At 40.1% G+C, this 24,093-nt stretch overlaps 2 protein-coding genes and 1 pseudogene across 6 annotated transcripts; all 3 read right to left on the bottom strand.

The window, feature by feature from the left end:
• Window positions 1-90: 90 nt before the first annotated feature.
• On the bottom strand, window positions 91-11,809 carry cnot4a (CCR4-NOT transcription complex, subunit 4a). Its single transcript, XM_038706050.1, has 13 exons — window positions 11,568-11,809; window positions 9,638-9,860; window positions 9,093-9,290; window positions 8,732-8,818; window positions 8,290-8,391; window positions 7,972-8,097; window positions 7,717-7,841; window positions 6,843-7,049; window positions 6,690-6,747; window positions 6,333-6,588; window positions 4,803-5,303; window positions 4,295-4,528; window positions 91-2,030 (listed from the first exon to the last, which is right to left on the bottom strand). The coding sequence occupies exons 2-13, from the start codon at window positions 9,809-9,811 to the stop codon at window positions 1,702-1,704; spliced, it is 2,397 nt and encodes a 798-aa protein (XP_038561978.1). The 5' UTR covers window positions 9,812-9,860; window positions 11,568-11,809; the 3' UTR covers window positions 91-1,701.
• A 562-nt stretch (window positions 11,810-12,371) lies between these two features.
• On the bottom strand, window positions 12,372-18,564 carry zgc:136858 (uncharacterized protein LOC678543 homolog). 5 transcript variants are annotated; one of them, XM_038705683.1, is made up of 19 exons: window positions 18,058-18,564; window positions 17,661-17,738; window positions 17,443-17,545; window positions 17,221-17,335; window positions 16,938-17,112; window positions 16,674-16,785; window positions 16,256-16,362; window positions 15,811-15,937; window positions 15,584-15,704; window positions 15,397-15,482; window positions 14,880-15,184; window positions 14,714-14,777; window positions 14,527-14,621; window positions 14,296-14,424; window positions 13,728-13,842; window positions 13,504-13,641; window positions 13,192-13,358; window positions 13,022-13,104; window positions 12,372-12,830 (listed from the first exon to the last, which is right to left on the bottom strand). In XM_038705683.1, exons 3-19 carry the CDS (start codon window positions 17,519-17,521, stop codon window positions 12,635-12,637), a joined length of 2,214 nt encoding a protein of 737 aa, XP_038561611.1. In that variant the 5' UTR covers window positions 17,522-17,545; window positions 17,661-17,738; window positions 18,058-18,564; the 3' UTR covers window positions 12,372-12,634. The 5 variants fall into 5 exon arrangements, with proteins under 5 accessions (XP_038561611.1, XP_038561610.1, XP_038561614.1 ...); XM_038705682.1 differs by lacking the exon at window positions 17,661-17,738; XM_038705686.1 differs by lacking the exon at window positions 18,058-18,564 and having other exon boundaries at window positions 14,880-14,939; window positions 15,048-15,184; window positions 17,443-17,789.
• Window positions 18,423-22,889, bottom strand: LOC119893482 (annotated as a pseudogene).
• Between the last annotated feature and the right edge of the window lie 1,204 nt (window positions 22,890-24,093).

The raw sequence follows: 24,093 nt of genomic DNA, 5'->3' as shown, positions 1-24,093 counted from the left end.
AGTGACCTTCCTGAGGAGGAGTTATGTACAGTATGGTGGTGACATGTTTGAATCAGGGTGTTGAGAACACAACAGCAGACAAACACCAGCTGAGTTTTCAGTTTTATTTAAGGTTCATTTTTCCAGACCTGCAGAGGACAGTTCACTTCCTTTAAGCGCCTCAATTTTGTTTTGTTTTTTTCTCGCAACATCATGTTAAAACTCACTGTATGACTGTGTTGGTTTCTCCTGGATGAGTTTGTTCATTTTTGTGAATACTGTTAAATAGGGAACAGCAAGAGGAAGGGGGGTGGGGTGGGGTGGGGTGGGTGGTAAGAGAGGGGTGAAAGAGAGAGCGCAAACACAGATCAGAATTAAGACTTCAAAAAGAAAAAAAAAAAGGCGGTGGTCAGAGAGGTCGATCTCAAATCCTAAAAGGCTGAGAGCTCACTACTACAATCACTACAACAGCACTCGGTTTGTCTTGCAGTGCCTTCCATTGTGACACACACTCACATACAGTTGCTGAAGTCACATACAATATTGCATATTTTTCAGCAATCATTGCATCTATACTTGTCTTTCCAGTCACTTGAGCATCTTTATCTCAGCTGTCCATTTTAAGGCCTCATTTAAGCCCCCGTGGGTCGCACAAAGGGACCTGTTAACCCTAGTGCTACCCTCATTAGTACTGTTGACATTTCCTCATCCATCTACTCATCTGTTGCATCCTACTTGGTGGCTGTCCATGTTAGGGCTAGCTACTGAAGGTACCACACAGTGGCACTGTGAGTAAGAGTCTAACCCTAGTGCTCAGGATGTGTGCCACGATCTCCCAAAGCCCTGGCTCCCCGCGGTTAGGCAGTGCTCTATCCTCTGATACAGAGGTTCAGCAAAATTTTCCCTCCAGCAGGACAGGGCCAGTGAGGGCCCTCCACTAAAAACGGGATGTGGGCCAAGTGTCCCTACCTAACAGGGAGCCCATGCATAGCCTGTGCCCTCAACTCCCCTGTGTCATCTCCATTCACGCTCTACAAACCAAATCTCAGCTTCTTTTTTAAACATTTCTTTAAAAAAAAAAACAAAAAAAAAAAAAAAAAAAGCTAAGTACCAACTCCTTTTTCCTCTGTCTCATTGCACCTTATTCACAACTTAGCTGTAAGGGTTAACCGTTTCACAGTCTCCTGTTAAAGTGGGGAGGATGAGGGTCTTTGGGGCAAAGCTTCAAGAGCAGATTCACAGCTTTCTTCATTCCTCGAAAACTAACCGTGACTTCAACTTTCAAAAAACACAAATGTTGTTCATGCTTAATCATTAGTTACTTTTTAAAAAGACCTCACTTCAGCTAATTTGTTTCTTGCCAGTTTGTAGAGTTAAACTCTTATGTCACCACTGGGCGCTCGATGCTATACTATTTCTTCTGCTCTCCGTTAACAGTGAGCTACACAATGAATCCCATGTTTTGCCCAGAATGTAAGGAGTGGTGATGGTTGCAGAGAGAGGGTACTGATAACTTGTGTACCACAAACAAAAACAGAAAGGCCTTTGGACAAAAAGGAAGGAGGAAGAGAAAAAGAAGAAAGCATGTTTGTTACTTTGTTAATAATTTTTCATACTCTGCAGATTGGTGTGTATTGCATTGGGGGAGGGGGGGCAGGGTACAGGATGAGTGGGTATAAAGTGGTAGAGGGGGAATGGATGGGTGTCTGCTGCAGTCTGTGTTCAGTGGCGATCCACAGCGGCACTCTGTAGCAGCTCTGTGGTGGGCTGTCCCGGATTTCTGAAGGCGCTCTGGAAGCCGGGTGGAGGGGAGTGGAACTGGCTGGCGGGGTTGACTGTGGGAGGGGGCAGGTAGGGAGCCCAGCCGCCGGCGGCTCTGTGGTGGAGGGGGAGGTGGGCGTCAAGGAGGCTGGTGTGGAGGGGCTGGGGAGTGGGCACGGCTGAGCCGGCCGGTCCGTCCATCTCTGTGAGCGCCTGCAGGGACTTGAGCCAGTGTGGGGGATTGTCGTCCTGGAGACAGTCTAAACTGTTTCCTGTTGAGGCCGGGATGCCTGGGGGGAGGGTTATGGATTAGATGAGTGATGACAAAAATACATTGGGTGACAAATAAGACACTGCAGTAGACACAAATAGTGTGATAATTTTATTTAGTGTTTTTGACACAATCTGGTGTTCTTGTACTATAAGTTACTTTTCAACTTATTCAAAACAACTGATTGAAAGCCGACAAATACTGTTAATATTTAACTTGATGAGATTCACATAACTGACTTTAGAGCTGAAAGGATTAATCAATCAAGAGAAAATTAATCTGCATCTGTTTTTAAAGCAAAACATTCACTGGTTCCAGCCTTTTGCCGCAGTAAACTAAATGTCTTTAGTTGTCTGGACTGTTGGTGGGAAATAACCATCATATAAATATAAATACATATACATTCAAGACAAAATAATTAATCCATTAATTGAATGGATTTATTGGCAGATTAATCAATAATGAAAATAATAGTTGCAGAGCTGCTGGATCTTTAAATTGTGATTAACTAATGCTTGAAATGCAGGTGCATTTACAGAAACAGCTAAATTATGTAATAGAGTATCAAAACTACTACTACAATCCCAATGGCTTTTGTATTATAAGAAGTTTCTGGTATTTTGTCTCAGCTTCCTACTATCGTCATGAATGAAGAACTTGTGTAAACGAGGCTGCAACTGAGAATTTATTTTTTGTTAGATTTAACGTATGATTTAAGTTGATAAATAGGTCAGAAAATAGTGAAAACGCCCATCACACTTGCCCAGAGGACAAAGTGAACATTTTTAACGTTATCAGTGTTTCCCTTAGGATGGAGTTGTAGCAGTGGAGGTGAAGCAAAAGTTTTGTCTGAATATAAAACCCCAACACAACATGTCTCAGCAACATTGCTCTTGTGTCCATGAGCATGTGCTGCACATTAGAAAAAAATGGCAGTTTTCCCAGTTTAATGTGAGGTTTAGATTAATGTTTTGTTGTTGGTTGTGGTCAGGGGAGTGTGGGGGTTTGGTTGGGTTTGGGTTTCCCCAAGAAAAATTTTTCCAATGAAAAATATGTAATTTCACATCATATTGGGCCATTATTTTCACCATATCTCTGAACAAAGAACTGGAAAAGCTAGAGCAGATAATAAATAAAAATCAGTCTACTGGGGAGGAACTACAACCATTAAATTTGGGTAAAGTAATTTGTTTGGTTATGATGCTCTCGACAGTGATTTAACATTTATGGCACAGCATCACTAATTAGCATTACTAACCTCAGCTCCTTCAGTCACCTACATCCTTTCCTTTCCTAACAACCACTTTTACAGACTCATCTGAAAAATAATTGAATCAGTCTGTACAGGACAGAGCTGTAGGCTATGCCAGTTTACTCTCAGTTTGTACCTGATGTTCTCAACATTGGAAAAGTAAGCAGTAATAATATAGCAACAGTTCCTTTCTATAAATTGAGCTAATGTTAAGTTACATAGCAGCCAAAAGACGCAGGCTACTGTAGAAGCTTTCCTGCTCAGCTGCGCAGTCAGAAGGGGGAAATGTTAGCTAGAGCAAACAGGCTTCACTTTTCCAGCAGTTGGGGAAACAACAGACTTTTCTTGGTCTTGAGAAGCTAACACACTGCAACAGACACCGTACATTTACTGCCAAAATATTTTCCTCCGCTCAGATTCACCGTCACTTTCTGCCGCTCAGACAAACAAACACTCGCTACGCACCTCCCGATTCCTTACAGGAGTTACGCTGCTGTTATAACAGCATCTGTCATGTAGATGTTTTGTATAGAACAATGACAGGAAGCTAGCCAAGCATTGAGTGTTGCCGTGCTTGCACAGTGTGCGATTGAAAACATAAGCGCATAGTTTAATGATCGTAGGAAATTTTAGTAGCAGTGGTCATGATTCAGCAGCGGCGCACCGCCGCTCCTGAATGCATATAGGGGAAACACTGGTTATAAAATTAAATTTATAGCTCAAAAGGATGGGTTGATTAATTTACTTGTTTAAGTAATTTCTCACAAATGTTAAAAACATTTGATGGTGCCAGCTTCTCCAATGTGAGAATTTGCTGATTTTCTTTGTCTTTTTGTGGGCTGGGCTTTAGGAAATTGTTGTCTTAAATATTAATAGTTGCAGCCCTAATTCAGTTTATGAGGGTCTAAAATAGTAGCTGGAACAAACAAATGTTTGGGATTTCTTTTCCCTCGATGAATGACTTGAATATCAAAATGATGTTTTCCGTCAATCACCTCACTAATTCCTTAATCATTTCAGTTACTTTGTACCTGTGATGATAGCAGGGTCCATCCAACTGGCTGTGCCGTCCCAGCTCAGGCTGTGTGATATACCTGCTGGCCCCGCTGGCCCACCGATGTGGTTAACACTGTTGGAGGATGAGGAGGATGAGGAGGATGAGGAGTTTGGGAGGCCCCCGAAATTGATATTGATGTTGGGCAGGAGAGCTCTCAGGCCGTCTTGCCATTCTTTCACATTTAAACCCTCTATAGAGCCACTGTTCTCTGCAGAGGAGGAGAGAAAAACACACGTCAGATCGTCGGGTGTTTTGATCACAGACCAGTGGTCAGCTGCATAACTGCATCCACCAGTGAGTCCGTTTCTTCCGCAAGGTCAATAAAAGTTAATCAAAACAAGTATCACAATGCTATATAGCAGGGTACATACAGAATGTCATGACATCAAATAACATTGTTGTGTAATGAATCTCATCTGTTTTAACATGCACTGCTTCCACAGGACACAGAAAGGTGCCACAGTGACCCAGGTGTCTGGTACCTGAGATGGGGATGCCTCCCAGCCCTGTGTTGTGCTGAGGGGGCAGATTCAGGTCCAGGAAATTACTGTGTGAGGCAGCACTGGCTGAGTGGTTCAAGTGTGTGAGGTTATTTCGTGTGGGGACGCCCATCCAGGGGTGTCTGGCGGCTGGCTGCTGCTGACTGGCCTGGCTGTTCTGACTGCCGGGGAAACTGTAGGAGCTGTAGATGGCTCTGTGGTGGAGCTGCGGGAGGCGGGGAAGGCCACTGGGGAAGTGGTGAGAGGCGCTGGGGTTAGGGTTGGGGGGCAGTAGGCTGGGACCATGGTTGCTCCCCTGGGAGAAGGGCCCTGGGGATAAGGGGCTCTGATCCTGCACCGACAGCTCCTTCTCTATCAGGTCAGCCAAGGCCTTGCGAGTGACGTCGAAAGGATCGAAGCCCAGATCGTCGTCCTGCTGTTTGCTGGACGAGCCGAAGCCAAAGGCCGCCTGCCAGTCTGTGGAAGAAGACACTGGTATTGTGTCTGTGACGAAAGAAGAGAGACAAGTTACTGGGGCTGTTCTCAACGTGAGAAATTCTTAGTCGACTAGCCATAGCATTTCTTTGACTAATTCGTCAGCTTATCAGCTGGTGAAAAAGGGGCCACTGAGATCAGGGAGGCTTAAAGCATTCCTCTATATGAAAGCATTTGTAATTACATAATATGTTTCTTATGGTTTTACCTTGCCATTCTTGCAAGCAAAAAGTTTTGATTTCATTCTTCTGTTTAAATATCTTATTGTTGTTTTTATATTTATTTTGGATTTATTGTTGTGTTTTTTTCCCCCCCTTTATCCTTGTAAAGCCTTTTATGACTTTGTTCAGAAAAAAAGTCTTAAACACTCAAACTGTCTCCTATTAGAGATGAATATAGAAGGATCTTTTAAAACCTTGAGCTTACGGACACATATTTGTCAACAGAGCTGCCACAATTAATCAGTTAGTAACTATTAAATGAATCGTCAACTATTCTGATAATCGATTAATCGTAAAAGTAAGTTTTTTAAAAGGAAAAAAGTGCAAATTCACTACAAGACATTTGAGGACATCATCTTGGGCTTTGGGGAATACTAATTGACTAATGTTCCACCATTTTCTGACATTTTATAGACCAGACAACTATCGATTATTCGAGAAAATAAACGACAGATTAAATCGACAATGAAAATAATCGTTAGATGAAGACCTAGTACTCAATACTACAGACATGACAGAGGTTTGTCATTCCATAATGAGTAATGACTTATTGCTCTTTTGCATTTTGTTAGTTTTACTAACCACAGTGATTTGCAATAACTGCAACAGCAGAAAATGCCTTCATTAATTATAAACCATTATTACTTTCACTTTATGGTGCACAATGCAAATGGTTGCAGTATTATGAAATAAAGCAGCTGTAGGTCAACTCATTGTTTGACAAAAAGACAAAAAGCACAACCAAACAGGCACTTAAGAAATACATCAAGTTTGGATGAATGAAGCTCATCAAAACATGATGAAATCTCCATTGTACCTGATGTGAAGAGGCTCTGTGGTTCGGGAGTCATGGGCCAATCAGAACTGCCGCGGGGGGAGTTAGGGAAGGGGGGCAGGCCTGCGGGGAGAGGATTAGGATGTCTGAAGTTACTGTTGTCTGAAAAGAGAGACTGGGACTCAGCTGCTGCACCCTCGAATGGTGAACGGGCTGTGAGGTCTGACACACTGATGGGCACCACCAGGCTGGGCTTGGTTAAACCAGGGGGAGGAGAGGGGGAGTCACTAGTGGGTATCTAGAAAAAGAGAGAGGAGAGGAAACCCTTGTGAGATCGTCCTTCTCAGATCTGATTCACCTTGTTTCAACGTAACTAAAATAAAAAGGAGGTCTTTCTACCTGTTGTAAAGTCTCGCCATTCACCATTCCAATTGACTCTGGAGGTTTGTCACTGGGACTGCGGATGACACGTGACACATTTAGATACATATTAACAAATTAATTTACTTTCAGAATACCTTGGTGCTATTGTCAAGGAATAATCTATATTACCTGTTACTGTCACAGTTAGAAGAGAAGGGGGACAGGGCGGTACGATGACCAGGACCCAGCTCTGTTTCTAGCCCATCTGAAGTAATAACTTCTTGGTCTAGATAGTCTAGCAACGGAGGAGACTTGCGGTCCTCTGAAAGCCCATTGGCTAGTTTGTTATGTCCTGACAGCGTTGGCCACCCATCTTTACCATTGCTACTGTTGGTTCTGTTACAATGCAGGAGAAAAACTGAGCTTAGCACAATGATCAAGTAAATACTGTGGAAGTACACTGGAAGCTGAGTATACTTATCACGGTAACAGTGATCCGACGCTTGTATGGATAAAAAAGCTTGGGACAAACTCATCCCTTTACAAATGCTGTTTAAATTATTCACTAATAGTAATCAAGTAGTGCTTACAGTGTTCATCTTGGGTCAGTTCAGGCCTGTTAAAAATTTAGAAATGCACTGAAACCGCCATCAACCTGTGGCTAGTAGCCTATCTGCACCACTGATGTTACTGTATTCGTAAACAGCACAATACTGTTTTAGGCTTTAGCCTAATTATAATGTGAACTGCAGTAACCTATATTTTATCTATAGCGTGGAACTCTACTACTGTAGTGTATTTGAATAACAGACGGTACAGTAATTTGAAAAGCGTTTGAAACAGCTGTACATGTTTAAATAGCGAAGCTTTCTGTTTCATTACTTTATATTCATGTAACAAATATACAAATGTCAATTACACAGTATTGTGCGTGAGAAAAAAAGAAAAACATTTCATTATAATAATCATCCAATTGTAGTCATAAATTTGACCTGGATATATGTGATCACTCTAAAGATGTTTCACTATAATAAGAGTAAGAACATAGTAAGAAAGAACAAACCTCTGTGTGGAGTTGGATTTACTCTTTGACTTCTCTGTTCCACATGCTGGAGGTTGTAGAAAGCTAGGGTTAATTTTATAGAGGTCTTGGAGGAGTTTCTGCTCATACTCTTGATGTTTCCCTGCCTAAAAACACAAAAGCACAAAAGGAGTCAACACTATAAGTTTTATAAATTCATAAACCAAGATCAACGCACACAGAAAAGAGAAAATTTTTTCTCAGAAAGTCTCAGTCTCAATGAAACAATACTTTTACCTGCATCTCCTCTTTAGTAAAGCTAGCTGCTTCATCCCCCAGCTCATGTAGATACATACAATCTGGTTTGGGACACTGCATACTTTTGAGGAAGTAACTGCAGTACTTTGTTGTGCCTAAAGAAGCCTGTAACAGAGACACAGAAAGAAGGCAGTTTTACTTTGAAGGTTGTTTAATATAAGAATGTTTTTGTTTCAGCCTGAGAACCTAGATCACATGGCTTTTATGCACATAAAACTTCTAATAAAAGCCATATACAAGATCAGGACTTAATATAGATAAAAGCGAGGCGCCAAATCATTGTGGTTAACTTCTCACCTTGAGTGTTCTGCCATCAACAACCACATTGTTCACACACTGTATTGCTCTTAGAGCATCCTCAGAGCGGATGTAAGTCACATAGGCACTGGCACTAGGCCCCTAAAAAAACCCCAGAAAATTCAAGTAAACATACAAGTCAGACAGATCTACAGAGCTGTATTGTACAATTTTACCATTATTCGCTGTCAACATGTTTAATCAGTTAGCATTTTTATCCCTCAGTAATGACAATTTTATCTATAAAGTAGCTGAGAAAATAATGTATGTAGCTGTGGAGAAACGATAACCAAATAAATCTTTGTATTTGTAATAATTTGTAATTGTAAACAACAAAAAGTTTTCTGTTCTTCCATTAAAAATGTATATTGATTAAGTTCTGTTAATGTTTATAAATGTATAAATTGCGAGAACTTCCTGTGAATTTGATCCAATCACTCACCTGTGAACCGGCGTAAGATGTGCTGTTGTTGATGACCACTTTATGGATTTTTCCAAACCTCCCAAAATACTCTGGTCGTTTCAGGACCTGTGGGCACAATGCGAAAAGATTATAAATATATATGTATATATCACTTGAAGCTTCAGTGGGAGGTTTCCAGAAGACCTTTAAATGTGCATTAAAATGATTCCTGAACAAAGGATTCATGATTTTCATTGTATCTGTGAATGTCAGAAAAGTCCAAGATAAATCTAGCAGCTAGTTCCTCCAGTTTATCACAGCCTTCTTTACACCAAGCTAAAATGCCAATAGTTCCTGACACTCCAAAGTCTGAGCTTTTTGGCGGAGCCGCTACACTCACCTCAGGGTCAGCGAGTCGCTGTGAGAGTCCCACCACAAACACCAGGTTTCTCTGGACCACTCTGACACTGGCCAGATGCTTGCGGTTTTCTGTCACCTTCTGCTTCTTCTCATTCTGTTTCTGCTTTTTTTCGTTCTTTATCCTTTGGATCTCCTCCTGTGACAGAGGCTTGTATACAGCGGGGTCCTCTGGGTACGGCTACACAAAGAAAATTTTGTTACACGCTTAGAAATCCACCATTTACTTTAAATTAAGTAAGGACAGTGGGTATTAACTGAGGACTTTAGTTGTCAATATGGTAGTTCAACAGGCATCGCTAGCCAAACTGCTGAGGCTGTAAATTGAAAATTATGATGAAGAGATGATTTAACTAGCAAGTTACTTCAGAAGGGGAGATGAACCCCCCCCCCCGCCAATAGTAGCATTTGGGCACTCAGCATCCTCACTATCATGCTGTTTTCCTGAACAATTCCCCATAACAGATGATCACCCTTCAGTTGTTATGACTTTTCTTTGGTATCCTGTTAATCTCATCATCTTCTCACCTTTCTACAGGCGGGGCAGAGGCCGTTCTCATCTGTGCGGATGCGGTGCCAACAGAAGCGGCAGATCTGATAGCCACAGGTGCAGGGGAAGAAGTTGACATCATCGATCTCCAGCGGCTCCATGCACAGAGGGCACTCCATGGGGTCGTCCTTCATTTCAGGGCTGTGGGACATCCTATGGCGCGGCGAGGGTGAGTGTTGAAGCTGGTCACAGAGCACAGGGCTAACACGACATACAAAAGATAAGTATAAGCACTCCATCATGACACGACTGGAAACAATATCAACAGAATAACTTCCTTTTACTAACTAAACTTGTTTCCCCCCACAAATGATTTATTGCGGGATGGTGTAGCCCCAGAAACTGACTTTATGAGCACCAAGGTCACAGTATCAGACTGAGCACACCAAAATGTATTCACACAAATATCTTTCTTGCAGAGTTTTACCTATTCAGCAACAGAGGAAACAGGTCAACCTGGCTAAACTACTGCAGTCTAATGCAACACATCTTACTTAAATCTCATCTAGATAGGTGTTGATTCAACTCTATGGCCCTTCTGGAGGCTGTAGTTTGTGGTGCTGCTGCATTGCGTTGTGCTGTACACAGAAGTTTGTAATGTTTATCTACTCCATTTATACCATTTAGGGTAAATAGAGAGCTGAAACAATGAGGTGATCGACAGAAAGTAATCAGCAAGTAATCGCTTCAGTCAGTCAACAGAACTGTCAACAATTCGCTGTTTCCCACATTTAAAAAATGCAAATATTTGGTGTGTTGATCATACAAAAAAAAAAAAAAGGAAATTGTGATGGGTCCCAAACTACAGCCTTCAAAAATGTGCATGAAGTTTCTGTTTCCCTAAAACAGTTTAAACAAAAACTTAACATTATAACCTCCAGGATGGTTTGAGTTATTGCAGGGATTTGGATTCTGTTCAAGCTACGTGTACCTAATAAAAGGACAACCGAGTGTACGTCTTAGAAAACAAGTCAAAACCAGTAGTCATCGTGTTAATGCGCATGTTGTGGTATCTTCCAGGGGTTGACAGTACCAGACACAACGTCACGATGGACGTTGAAAGAAAAATGCTACAAACTGAGTTTATTTACAAATGAACCGTCTGTTCTTAGCTGTTAATCGCCAGCGCGGTTTCTACGCGACAACACTGCTGCCAGCAGGCGAATTCAATGACAAGCCCAGACTGGGAAAAACCCGACAGTGTTGAATTAGACGAGAACAGAGAAATGCCAACATTTTGCTAATAAATTAACATGTACAGGAGTATCACGGTTTTGCAGCTTCACCTGCAGACATCAGCTGATTGGTAAAGTCGTGTATCAAGCCAGAATACCAAGCTAGTTTGCCAGACTGGTAACTTTAGCTGCTCTGTCTTCTGGGTTGTCCATTATGACAGATGTTATTTGACTAACGTTAGGCTAAGCTAACATTAGCCCCGAATTGGTAAAAGAAGCCGGTCTAACTAATATCAAGTGTGCAGCAGCAACTGTGAGTTAGATCATAAAAACAAAACATATAGAGATCAACATTAACTTGATATTGTCGTTAAACGTTTAAAGAAACGTATGCCATAACGTTACGTTTTCGCCTACATCTTAACTGACAGCTTGTTGGATGCTAACCGCTAGCATCGACGTAGCTAGCATGCTACATTATCATCGAAATATACGGAGTTTTGGAGCCAAGCTTACGACGCGGCCTACGCAAGCTAACGCTGAACTGGAGGCAAGTTGTTGGTACTATAAACAACTGACATTGCTCTCACGACAGTAAGATTACCTGGGCAGCGATCCAATAAGCCAGCGAGTATTCTAGTGTCAGTCTTTAAAATCGCCACAGACACAACTGTCCTTTATTTCTGAAGGGAGGATGGAAGCTAACAACTTGGCTAACGTTAGCGTTACTTACCCTGTCCGTATTTAGCTTAGGATTCCACTCCAAGGGAGTCACACCAAATTGGGCGGGGACTGCGAGCCAATATATCTGAAATATCTAATTTTTTTCACAGACGGTCACATAAGATAACCGTAGGTGTGTTGTTCTGTGGTAATTAAAAGGCTATAAAGATGTTTTGCCCCTTTCTTCTCTTGGTATTGTAGAGACAATTTACGCTCTAACCACCATCTTAGCTAGCATTAAAGTAGGGAGGAGGGAGTGGGGCAAGTGTTTAATGCCACTGAGTCTGCGCAGATGGACAGATACTTTTTGGGAAATGTAGTTTTCGAGGGGGTTTTAAGATAGGCCCAGGGACAAATTTCCTGCAAACATTTAGAATGTGGCATTTAAAATAAAATACCAAAACGTACATTTGCCTACTTTAATAGCCTACATATTTGAGGTACCTGTACTTTACGTAAGTACATTTTACATTTTATATGACTTTATAGGCTACTTCAACTACACTGCATTTCATAGGGAAATATTTTTTAAATACTTTTTTTACAATAGTATATTTATTTAGTTATTAGTTACTTTGTAGATTACAATTTTACATAAAAAACATAGGATCAGTTTATAAAAAATGTTGGATTTTTACCAGTTAAACTACACAACAATATATGAAGTAGTAAATTAGCTCCACTTTGACCAACAGCTAACATGATGCTTACATATTACAAAAAATAAGAATAACACACACTTGTGCTGCATACTTCCTCCACCACTGCTGTTAAATATGTACCTTTTTTTATTATAAGAAATCAAAACACCAGAGTACCTTGTTATAATGTTTCAAAATTTATTTACAAAGATTTAGCTGTCTCAAGCAAAGATTAGAAAAAATGGTTCATTTATTTTTATTTGCAAGATATCAGTTATTACAGAACAATTTAAAATATCAAATATAATTAGGATTTCATGGGTTTTTTTTGTAAAATGTGTCATCTTCGTACTTTGTACTAGTCACTTCGTATTAGTTACATGCAAGAATCTAATCACAATTGACCTGAAGTAATTTTTCAAAATTGAAAATATTTTTAATCTATCCACATGAAGCTGGGTTTGGGCCAGAACTGACTCTGGACTTTGATGGGATCCACAGAGGCTAAGGTGAGCGTGGGGGCGATGGGGTGCGATGACGCCAGGGACAGCCGTGCAGCCATGAGCCCCATCCGAACACAGCTGTCTGTGTCTCGCCGCTGAAGAATCCCAGCCATTAAGGCACCTGCAAGACTGCAGACAAAGTGGGCATGATTGTCTTTCCTTTGAATGTTTAGGCATGATTTTGTGAGAGAGGGAAAGTATGAAAGGGAAAGAAAGAGGTCATGCGAAATGAAAAGTAGATGAAACTGAAACAGGAAGTTTGGAAAAGAAATTAAAAGATGAATAGGGAAGAGAAAGTAGGTCAAGTAAATTTCTAGCACCTATCTCCTGCTCCTGACACATTCATTGTCTCTTCTGCTGTCACAGTAATTGCTGGATAATGGAGAGCACAAAGCTGCCTCCTCTGCGAACACAGGTGCAGTAAACATCTTCACTTTCTCTGTCATTAATCATCGTCATCATTATCAGTTTAAACATAGGTTGCCCTTACCCTCTTCTCTTTTCTTGGCTGCAGGTTGACCGAGCCTGCATCATGCTCTCCACACACCAACACCCCTTCAGCCCCCAGAGTCACCACCAGACAATGAAGATGCTCCAGAAGGGGGCGTGCGAGAGCTACACCAACACTCAGTATGTCGTCAAAAGAGCTTGGCAGCACTGTCACCCCACAAGACAAAACCACATCCTCATCTATGACTGTTTGCATTTTTCACAAGAACCCTGTAACAACTGTGTGGGAATACGTGTATAAGAGCAAATCTACAGTAGATCTATTAAATACTCATTAAGGAATACAGTTTACCTTCAGGTGTTGGAACACCCAGTGTTTTGTTCATGGTGCACAACTCTGCCAGGTTTGGGGATGCATAGGACAGAGACTTCCAGGCATCTGAAAGGAAAGGCTTACAAGCCTTTTCTGAATCTGTTGGCTCATACCAAACTATGACACACATAGTTGGTATTGTATTAAAATCAAGTGTTTACAATCATTCGTTTTTCATTTAGTGACCATCTCCCCATGCTTACCACTGATGTTGTGTTTAGTGGCTATGGAACAAACGTAGTCGATGGTGGAGACAGGTATGTTTCCATCGAGACACACAAGAATGGCTGATGAAAGCTGCTTCTCAAACTGTGACACCTTTAAAAAGATAGTAAAAGATAGAATAAAGAAATAGCAATTAAATAAATAAACTTTTTTTTCCTATAGCACATTTTAAAAACAAGAAGTGCTTCACAGGTTAGTTCAAAATGACATTATAAATGCATTACATGACATATAAACAACACAAACGATTTGCAATGTCCACATGCATGGCTGTGCCTGTCTATATGATTTCTTCCAGTACATGCATGTGCTGTCTCCTGTCCATTCCAGCACCGGAAAATTACTACATACAGAGGTAACTGTAAATACATTTAACAGCTATAGCAAATGAAATGCCAACCATAAATAGTAACTAAATCTGGCTTTGATATAATGAAAATGTGTGGATTGTAACTTTAATAGTGAATATGGTTCTGAATATGGTATTGGAACATATAGCCTGGGCTAACTTTGCTGAAAATGAATAACTTTGCCAGTTTAACTTACATGCTGCTCTGTGATTTGCTGATGGATGTCCATGTCTCCCAATCCAAGACTCAGTTCTCCACTCTCAGTGATAACGGCACAGTAAGTAGCTGTGCTTTGCTTTTCTAGTCGGGCCACACCACTTGTGTTCTTACAGAAATAAGTAATAAAAAGTCAAGAACTTTGCATATACATATTTGAAGGAAAAGAGATTATAATCATGCTCAGTATTAACAGTTTATGTTTGCATACCATATGTTTACAATAGTTTAACACTGCATCACTGTGTGAATCAGTTCCAATAGCTGAGATGAACAGGGGTCTACGGCCTAATCGACTCAGAGAGTCTTGAAGGAAAGTACCAAAGAAGTGAATGTGAGAAACTCAGATCTAAATTACTGATGAAAAATGTGCAATAAGGTAAGGAGATAAACATCACCAGCAATGTTCCGGCCTACACCACCAAATGACTGACAGACACTTCCTGGGTTGGTCTGTCCGAACTGAAAGAGACAAATCTCCTCAGAAGTCATTATAACCTATATAATATGGTCTTATGTTATCTGTAGCATTGTGAATAAATGCATGTAATAAATGAAACTTACATGAAGTGCTTTTGTTTTTCCTTTAGCAATAAAATCAACATTTATTCCCCCTATGACAACCTGTAAAAGAACAGCATTGTGGGATGATGAAATGTGCCAATAGTATACTATAATAAAAAATATAAAATTATAGAATGATATAAGTCCATCATATTTATTTATACTCACAATGTCTGATTCTGAGTCTGATGAGTGTTTTTCATGATGATGAGTCTTACCCTTTAACTTTCTCTCATGCATTTGTTTTGACAGCGCACAAGCTATCTGACTGCCAACTTTAGCATTGTTATGAATGAGAGCAATGTCTAAAAACATAAGAAGTTAAGGACATTTTAGTCGTAATATGCAGTAGGGCAAAAGTAATTTACATTTTATGAACCTTTGAGAGCACTGCACACATCTAGTCTGTGAGACAACAAATTATCAATATTCTTAGAGCCTTTTTGTTTTTCAAAGAATTTGATCTTATCATGTTTTCCGCTTGAGTTCTCAGTGACTGAAATTTTCAGAAGGATACTGGCCTGAAGGGACTTTCCTTTAGTCAGCTCATTAACCTTTTGAAGAATGAACGGAGTCACATTTCTTCCTGTTATACCTTTAGCACTGTATAAATCAAAAAGAACAGAAAGTGATGATTTGTTTAAGCTGAGATCAAAACTCCATTTGATTCACAACAGATTACAAGCCACAGAGACTTTCTGCACCTTGCCTCTGTTACTGCAGCCTGTATGGCTTCCTCTATCTGCTGGCCGGCTGCTGCGTGCTCCTCTGGTATGGGCACTGCTAACAGGACACCACTTTGGAGACCCAGTGTCAGAGTGCTTGCTGAACAACACAAAAAAACCCAGAAATAACTGATCCAAATTCATAACCTCTGTGTGTTATGGGTCAAGGAAACTATCAATGTTGAGGACATAAAATGCTGACATACCAATGAGTTTTGCAGCCTCCTCAGGGTTACAGATTTGGTATGGAGAAGTGAATCCACTTTGTGGAGAGAAGAAGGCTGGGAAGTTCTTCATCGCTCCATAAGTGGCTACGCAGACTCCTTGCGTCTCCTAATAAAAGATACAGAACAGAAATACATAATAGTCCTCACCTGGTCCCCTTTAATCACAATTCTTCATCTAACACAAATGCGAACTCTATACCTACACTTGGCACTTATGTCCCATAATGTGTCTAAGTCTTTGTGGTGTAAAGCCTGTCTAATGTTTATATTTTCTAACACCCGTGTCTATGTTAAATCTCATGCTATGTTCTGGCTTCAACATAAACGTAAAATACTTCTAATGCATATTTGGCTGACTAAAGTATACACTCAAATGGGAAACACAATATCAGATCCAGTGTCAACATTGTGTCAGTATTCTTACAAGGAACTCGAGGGTGCGACCAATGTCCAGAATAGACTTGACGCCAGCAGAGATCACTGCAATGGGAGTCCTCCCGAGCTCCGTCAGATCTGCACTGATGTCCAGACCTGGAGGAATAATCATTGACTCAGTGGTGACAGTCTTCTTAACTTGCTGTCCTGACAGCTTTGGTGACTGCCTTCATGCAGTATGCCCTCCTATGGCCACTATTCCCTGGATCATATTTGTGACTGCATAACAGCCCTAATGTCTGTTCATGTCATCAAATCCAGATTGACATAAAACAGCTGAAAGTCTCTGCATGAAAGGAGGCCAGAAGCATCCCGTCAGTGATTCTGTTTTCACAGTTTGTTAAGAATATTAAGTTTTATGTCAGTATGTGTAAAAGTCATGTGAGTATTCCCCATGGAAGTCTTACTGTTCTCTCCATCTCTATGAACTCCTCCAATGCCTCCTGTGACAAACACAGGGACGCCAGCTTGATGTGCTGCTATCATAGTGGCTGACACTGTCGTTCCCCCGGAGAGCCCCTGGGAAAATAATATACACATCCAGGACAACATTCAAAACACCACCATAAATAACTGACGCAGGTAATCAAAGGGGATGAAACCCTACCACCAGGTCGGTCATGATGATGTTTTAGAGAGATTATTTTTGAAATTTGTGTTTGCATCCTCACTTTGCTGATGACATATGGCAGATCACGGCGGGACACCTTCAGGGAGCTCTTGCAACGGGCGAGGTGGTCAAGCTCCTCTGCTGACAGACCAACATGGACTTCACCCTCAATCACTCCAACAGTGGCTGGAGTGGCTCCTTCAGCTCTCACAATGGCCTCCACCTCCTTCGCTGTGCTTCATTAACACATTAATGGAACTCATTATCAATGATTAAAACAACTATTAGCTGCTAGTATTGTACGGTAAGGCAATTTAATGACACTTGAATGTTAAACAAAGTACCTCAGGTTGTGTGGATAGGGCATGCCATGTGTGATAATAGTGCTCTCGAGTGCGACCACTGGTTTGTTTTCTGCCAGTGCCTGTGATACAGATGGATGAACCCTGAAAAGGCTATCTGAGAGAAGAGGTCATTGTTCATAAATCATCATTGTTATCATCAATTTGTTATAAACTGTGTTATACTTTTAAATGTCAAGAGATGTAATGACAGGATGCATTTACCATTTCTGCCCACTCTGCTCTGATAAATTGTAATTCCTCTTCTCAGGATGATTGCAGAGGCTCTCTTCAGCATCCTCATTCTGATTAGATTTTGAGGGAAACCCTGAAAACATGAGTTTTTGAATTTTACAGTGAAAAACTGTGCTTGTCCATCCAATCAACTTGTGCCATTCAAGTTTATTTCACTGTTGCAAGCTGACGGTTGCAGATTAAGCTACCAAAGGCTTCTGCCCCCTTTCAGTGTTCCTTCTCCACAGAGAATCACTGGGTAGAAACTCGTAGGTGACTTTGATAGACTAAAAAGATTAAGAGAGAGATTTTAGAGAAATTAAAATGTTCTTTCTAACTGATAAGGGGGAAAAACACCCCTCCTAAACATCTCCTTTCCAAAACACAGCATTAAATTACAGAAGAACTTCACAATGTCTCAATCAAAGCTTAATTTTGTTCAGAATGAATCACAAACAAGAATGCATGAAAGGGACTATTGGATTGATTTTCTTCAAAATTTCATAATATACTGCTAACTTAAATTTGAAAATAGACCAATCTTTAACAAAGTACTTTGTAGGTCACACAACATGCTTGACAAAATCGAAACATTACAAAGATTACCTCTTCTCTTCTTCAAGGGAAAATCAGTGTGTTTTCTGTCACTGCAGGGCACAAGTCCAATTCAGCCATTCAGAGGATTTTCTTCACTCCAGTTAGTTGGGACAAACTCCCATCGCCCTACCCCCCTTTTGGGGCCACTCTAACTGACACCCACATTCCAGAGCTTGGGTCTGTATTGTTATCTGTTTTTCCTACTTTTATATACTAAAGATTGTTAGCTGAAATGTATTACATTGTCAGTGATCTGGATCAGAGACACATGAACAAACCCAAAGTACAACTCAAACCCATCTGAAAAGCTGCATAAATCTAAAAAGGAGTCTAGAAATAAAAAGCTGTATGAAGTAGGAAGGAGACGGTTTACCTCTGGTAGAAATATTGACTATTTAATCAAAACGTCCTGTGCTTTGAGATATTAAAAAGTAAATTTAATCAGCTCATTATAAAGAAAAAACAGTGTTCCACAAACTGGGTTTAGTGCTTACCTTCTCCAGTGCAACAAAAATGATAGAAACGTTGCCCAGAAGGCTGAACTTTGACCCAAACACTGTTTACACAGCCCACAAGCATCAATCACAGATCTCTGTGGCCCAAACTACTCTTTAACTATCTCCTGAGTGAAAGCAAGGGATATTTAACAATACTGAAACATGCAAAAATCCTACACAACAGATATGAGGACATGGTAAAATACTAAACCATTAAACAAACCACGCATGTATACAAAGTGGCCACATATAAATTCACAGTGAAATCTGGTGAATATTTGGAGAGAAGTTACACAGATTCGTTCAAGTATTTTACAATCATTGGCCACATACTGTATAATCTAATGTATCAGGTTTTACATCGTGCTCCAGTGTGTATGATAATATCTGTTTGTATCCACTGGGGATTTCGCCCAGCAGGATTCTGTTGCTCCTATGATGTTGTCATAACTGCTGGACTTCTGATAGTTTCATCGAAGAGTTAGATCTTCACAGATGTCTCTAAACACTAATGTGACAACAGCAAACTGGCAGCATGTTCTATATAGTTGTCTAATAGTTGAACTCAACTGAGGTGCACATTTGAACAGTGAAATCACTTTCTTGTGTCTTTACATGACTGGTGACTGAGTCGGGTACCCAATATGCAATGAGGTTTGTGATTGTTTTTGCATCGTGAACTCAGCTGATGCCTGTTCAAGCTCCAACTTCGAGCTTTCCAGTAACTCATCTTCAAACCATGTTGGATGCGCCAGCTGGTACGCATGAAAAACCTCTATGGCATCCCTCAGGGCTCTACCTGAGGGACAGTCGTAGTACTCGTCCTCTGAAAGCCCTTGATGTGATTCACTCTGCCCGGTTCGTGCTTCTCAGTGTCCAGGATTCTGAAAAACAGCTCCTCAAACTGTTTCATCAGCTTGTATCGTACTGTGATGTTAAAAGGTGAAGGAACATGTTCTTCAGAACAAATGTCGTCAAAGTAAGCCACTATGTACTTTTCAAATGAGGCAGATCGGATGAAATGGGGACCATGAGGCTTAGAGCTGGAGTGAGCATGTCACCTACAGGTGAGCGGGCGTCCTCCTTCAGAAAAACCTCTTTGTCGCCACACATGGCTCTCCATTTGGCTTGTACTCCTCGTGAGCACAGGATTAATATCTTATCTGAAGAGCTTTCTATTTGTTCTCTGTGCCAGTCCAGCCACTGAATGCTTCCCAACACTCCCAGTCTTGTAGAGTCCAGCAGATCCAGGACCACTTCAGTGCCACATTTGCTTACCAGGAAAGCACAAAGCTTGAGAACAACGCTTTTGTATAAAGGGTGGTCAAGGGAATAGATGACTAGGACTCTTTTTCTCTCTTGCACTTGAAAACCTTCTGGTTGCTCTTTGACAGCAGGTGAGGATGCGTTCACAGGAACTGAGAGAAGGATGAAGTCCATTGATTAATTATGAACTTAAGCTGCATTTTCTATTCAATACAGTGCATTTATAGGAAGGCAAACCTTTATGGGATGCTCTCCACAAGAAATAAGCAAGACAGCAACCAATGACAAGCAGGCCCACAGCTGCCTTTACAATTAAAGTCCGTGGTGGATAATCTAAAGAAAAAAACAACAAAAGAATAATTTATAATAAATGAACTAAATAAGAATAAATAGAATAATGATTGGCTAAATCCCTCTACAAATACAAAAGGATTCACAACCTGGGGGTCAATCGAGATAAATCTGAAGGGCTTGCCAGATGAATAATGGGATAGGAAATTAGAAAATAAAAACCTTCTGCTACATAACTTTGAGTTTCTTTTTGGCAATTTATCTAATCTTTGCTTTTTGTGAATTATGGGATTGTCTCACCATTTTGGGTTTCAAACATTTATTAAAATCAGACAAAAGTTTAGAGGTCAAAAGTCTTGTGACACCAGCAACAATGGGTCGCAAATGAACACTGATTTATTTAAAGGGGTCATGAGCCAAAAAGGTTGGGGACAACTGATTTATGGCCAAATTGAAAATCTACCAAGCGGTATGCGTCAAAAATCGTACTTACATAGGCAGTAATCGATTATTTTCTCAGGGCGCCAACAGTAATTCTTGCATCGCATGAAAAAAGGCTGAATCTTTAAAATAAGCAGAGTTAGTTGACCTCTGGATGTTATATCTCTACAAGTTAGGATTTCTTTATCAACTGTCAGGGATAGGACGTTAAATAAAACTTGAACATACCATTAACAATATTTCACATTGCGAGAGTTGCCACAAACCAAACTCAAATGTCACATTGAGCGATGTTCTGTTTTCCTATTTGTGCATGGAAATGACAAAGTCAGAAAACACATTTTGATTTCATGTGCGCACTCCACAGTATTTCATGTTAAACAAGCAGTAAATCATATATGGCAGTCTCAAAACAAATTCAGCTTAATTACCTTTGAGACATTCTTTGAGGAATTCAAACTAAGACTCTGAATGGAGACTTGGTATCTTTCTGAATACTGTGCTGCCTCAAATCCCACAACAATGGATAACTTTCTATGTTCCATATCCACAGACACATTGGCGGTCATGTGAGGATCCCATAGACTACCTGTAATAACAAAAGTACAATGCCTAGATGGTCCTGGATCCCTTACAGTAGTCAATTAAAACTTGTGAGATGTAAAGAACGTAAAATTTACCATTTTCCAGACACGTTTGGGCCTTTTGTATTCTCCTGTCATCACATCCTGGTCATGACAGTAAATATTAGTTTATTTGTTTTGTGCTGGATTTACAAGAAGAATAAAATCCCTCACTGAATTATGAAAAATGCCAGCACACTGATGCCTGACGAGGCTTTCACATGCACCAAATTATTACTTATTTACATATCCAAATGGTGACAAAGTGTGATAAATGTGAAAGAAAAGAGATAGTTTTGGTAAAAGAGCCATTGTCACAATATATATTAAACGGATCCTTTTTTGAGACTGCACATGTTATTTTCACATTGCTTATTTTACTTGTGGTAATCATACCTGATGCGTTTTCTGCCTTAAGCACACAATGTAAACTGTTGCAAACATATAAAATGAACTCATAAAAATGTCTCGCTGATCTTTCATGCAGATTTCAGTAGTCTGGATCTGGAGGTAACTTACCTGGGATAATAATTTCCTTTCTAATGCTGACATCCCCATTCTCAGGTTGTGGCAAATTAAATACTGACACCATATATGTATGCCCAGGCACTACCTCAACTCCATCCAAGGAAAATGTCCACTAGTAGTAAAGAAAAGGAATCTGTAACGTCTTTTGTTTGCCACTGTTATGGCAATAATTAAATAATCAAGTATGTTACAATCTTACCATCTTAAAGTTTGGATTTAGCTGTTTACCGAGATTGTAAGAAAACTGCACACACATACTTTGATTTGTACGTGTATCCAGAATATTTATCTCCGATCCATGAAGTGCAAATACATTTGCTGTGAATAGAAGAAAGTGCATATAGAGTGTGTTCTCTATTCCCCTTTGATGAAAGACTGGTTGGTTGACAACTTGTATTTTGATGCATGTTAAAATGTAAATTACAATAAACAAAACTTTAGTTTTAAAAGCACATTTTTAGCATTACTTACCATCAGCCTTTATTTTCCACGACACATTCATAACAGAAACTGGCCCTTCTTTGTCTGTCCAGACTCCCACATGCTCAGCATCCCAATCCGGGCCAATAGGCGCGAGTCCAACAACCATGCGTTTCTCTGAGCAGTTATCTGACATTTAACGGTGTATATGTTATAATGTTGGGAATATATTCAACGTATGTGTACTTCTGTGTGTGGGCAGATGAATCACCTAAATGTCACATTAAAATCATGTTTTCTTGCACAAATCCTTCTACAGTGCATAATAATAAATCTTTGTAACGTTCGGAATGGAAACAGTCAAATGTGAAGATATTGACAAAATACTGCCACCCTTGTTTTACTGATTTGAAAAACAAGATACTTACTAATTAAACAGTTGTTAAGACCCTGGGGGGGAAAAAAACAAGATAGCAGATAAGACACAAGTTAAGAGTGACTTCACGAATCTAGGACTACATTCTCCTCAATTTACTTTTATATGATTGCTCCTATATTTATTTTCTATGACTCACCAGTTGATTGCAGTCTAGACGCTTGTCCAGAGTCCTGAGAGAAGATGAGGCTGTGAGTGCAGCAGCAAAACAAAAACAGAAAAAAGGAACATGGATCATTTTGGTGTAGCTCCATAATATAGGTGGAAAAGCTTTAAAAACTACCGAGCAAACAAAAATAATCCACTCCATTTGGAAAGCTGGCTCAATGGTTTGCCTGATTAAACAGAGAGGCTCATTGTGATCTGATCTCAACCAATGGGATGTGTTTCATGCTTATCAGGTGCTGACATCTAAGTAAACAGGAAGGATGCTTTTATCAAATGAGGTTTTAGTTTCCATTCTCATGCAGTATTGCATGAGAATGGAAAAGACTTGCTGGAATGGAAACCAGAGGCTTGTGAGTGTGTGGTCTTAATCTGAAAACCAACATGTCCAAACTTCAAACAGTCACGGGGGGGCAGCAGTGACCCAATTTACAAGTGGTACACTTCCTGTTTCAACAGTTTAAATAGCATTTTGGTAGCTGGAAATATGCTTACAGGTAACACTTTTGGCTTTTTAAAAAAAGAAAAACTGACAAAATATGGGTAAAGAGAGAGAGGTCCCTGGCCAGACTTGAACCATGTGTGAAAATCAGTGTCTTGAACCCAATGTTGGAAAGTAACTAAGTACATTTACTCAAGTCCTGTATTTAGGTAACATTTTAATGTACTTGTATTTTACTTGAGTATTTATGCTTTTTACTTCTACTCCAGTACTTTTCTAAGGGAAATACATTTATACTACATTTACTGGACAACTATAGTTAACATTAGTTACTTTGCAGATTTAGATTTGTAATACATCATAATTAACAAATTAATTATGATGTATTACTGTATTATAGATTAAGCAATGCGGTACATACATTTGTTTGAATTAGCTCCACCTTTTCTGGCTGCAACATCAAAGTGATGCTTACAGATACATATCAAAACATCAATAATTACAATCTAATAATATAAGGGGCAGTTCTGCACAATGGCTACTTTTCATTTTGGTCCTTTAAGTATATTTCAATGCTGTACTTTAATACTGCGCTGTTCCACCACTACTTAAATCTCTAGATTCCACCACGACACCTCTCAAACCACTTTTTAGCATCCAGCATGACCTCACATAACCCACAGGCAACATTACCTAAAAATATAGATAATAGAACATAGCCCAGAGGATAAACACATGAAGGCCTGGATTATGACCACTAAAGCTTGAGCTATTCACTGCTTGGACATCAGGGATTAAATTCTATAGAACAGAAACGTGGCCGCAGTTAAGTGTTAATTCCTATCACTTTGTCTCATTATTACTGTGTCTCCTACTGGACGTGGAAGTCAACTGTATCACTTTACATAACACTAAGACAGACAGACAGTCATGTGC

The sequence above is a fragment of the Micropterus salmoides genome, unplaced genomic scaffold, assembly GCF_014851395.1.
Source record: "Micropterus salmoides isolate LMB-PRFRI ecotype aquatic unplaced genomic scaffold, ASM1485139v1 Ms_hic_scaffold_8, whole genome shotgun sequence".
Taxonomy (NCBI): Eukaryota; Metazoa; Chordata; class Actinopteri; order Centrarchiformes; family Centrarchidae; genus Micropterus; species Micropterus salmoides.
This window is presented reverse-complemented; position numbering and strand designations above follow the sequence as displayed.

What these genes read in the sequence shown, in the direction of transcription:
- zgc:136858 (XM_038705683.1), bottom strand. Translation starts at nt 17,521, where the DNA reads ATGAGGATGCTGAAGAGAGCCTCTGCAATCATCCTGAGAAGAGGAATT. An exon ending in GGAGGCTGCAAAACTCATTG is followed by an intron (nt 15,705 to 15,810) that starts GTATGTCAGCAT and finishes TGTGTTGTTCAG; the next exon opens with CAAGCACTCTGACACTGGGT. An exon ending in GGGTGTTCCAACACCTGAAG is followed by an intron (nt 13,359 to 13,503) that starts GTAAACTGTATT and finishes GTGGGGTGACAG; the next exon opens with TGCTGCCAAGCTCTTTTGAC.
- cnot4a (XM_038706050.1), bottom strand. Translation starts at nt 9,811, where the DNA reads ATGTCCCACAGCCCTGAAATGAAGGACGACCCCATGGAGTGCCCTCTG. An exon ending in AGCGACTCGCTGACCCTGAG is followed by an intron (nt 8,819 to 9,092) that starts GTGAGTGTAGCG and finishes TTGTGCCCACAG; the next exon opens with GTCCTGAAACGACCAGAGTA. An exon ending in AAATCCAACTCCACACAGAG is followed by an intron (nt 7,050 to 7,716) that starts GTTTGTTCTTTC and finishes GCATTGTAACAG; the next exon opens with AACCAACAGTAGCAATGGTA.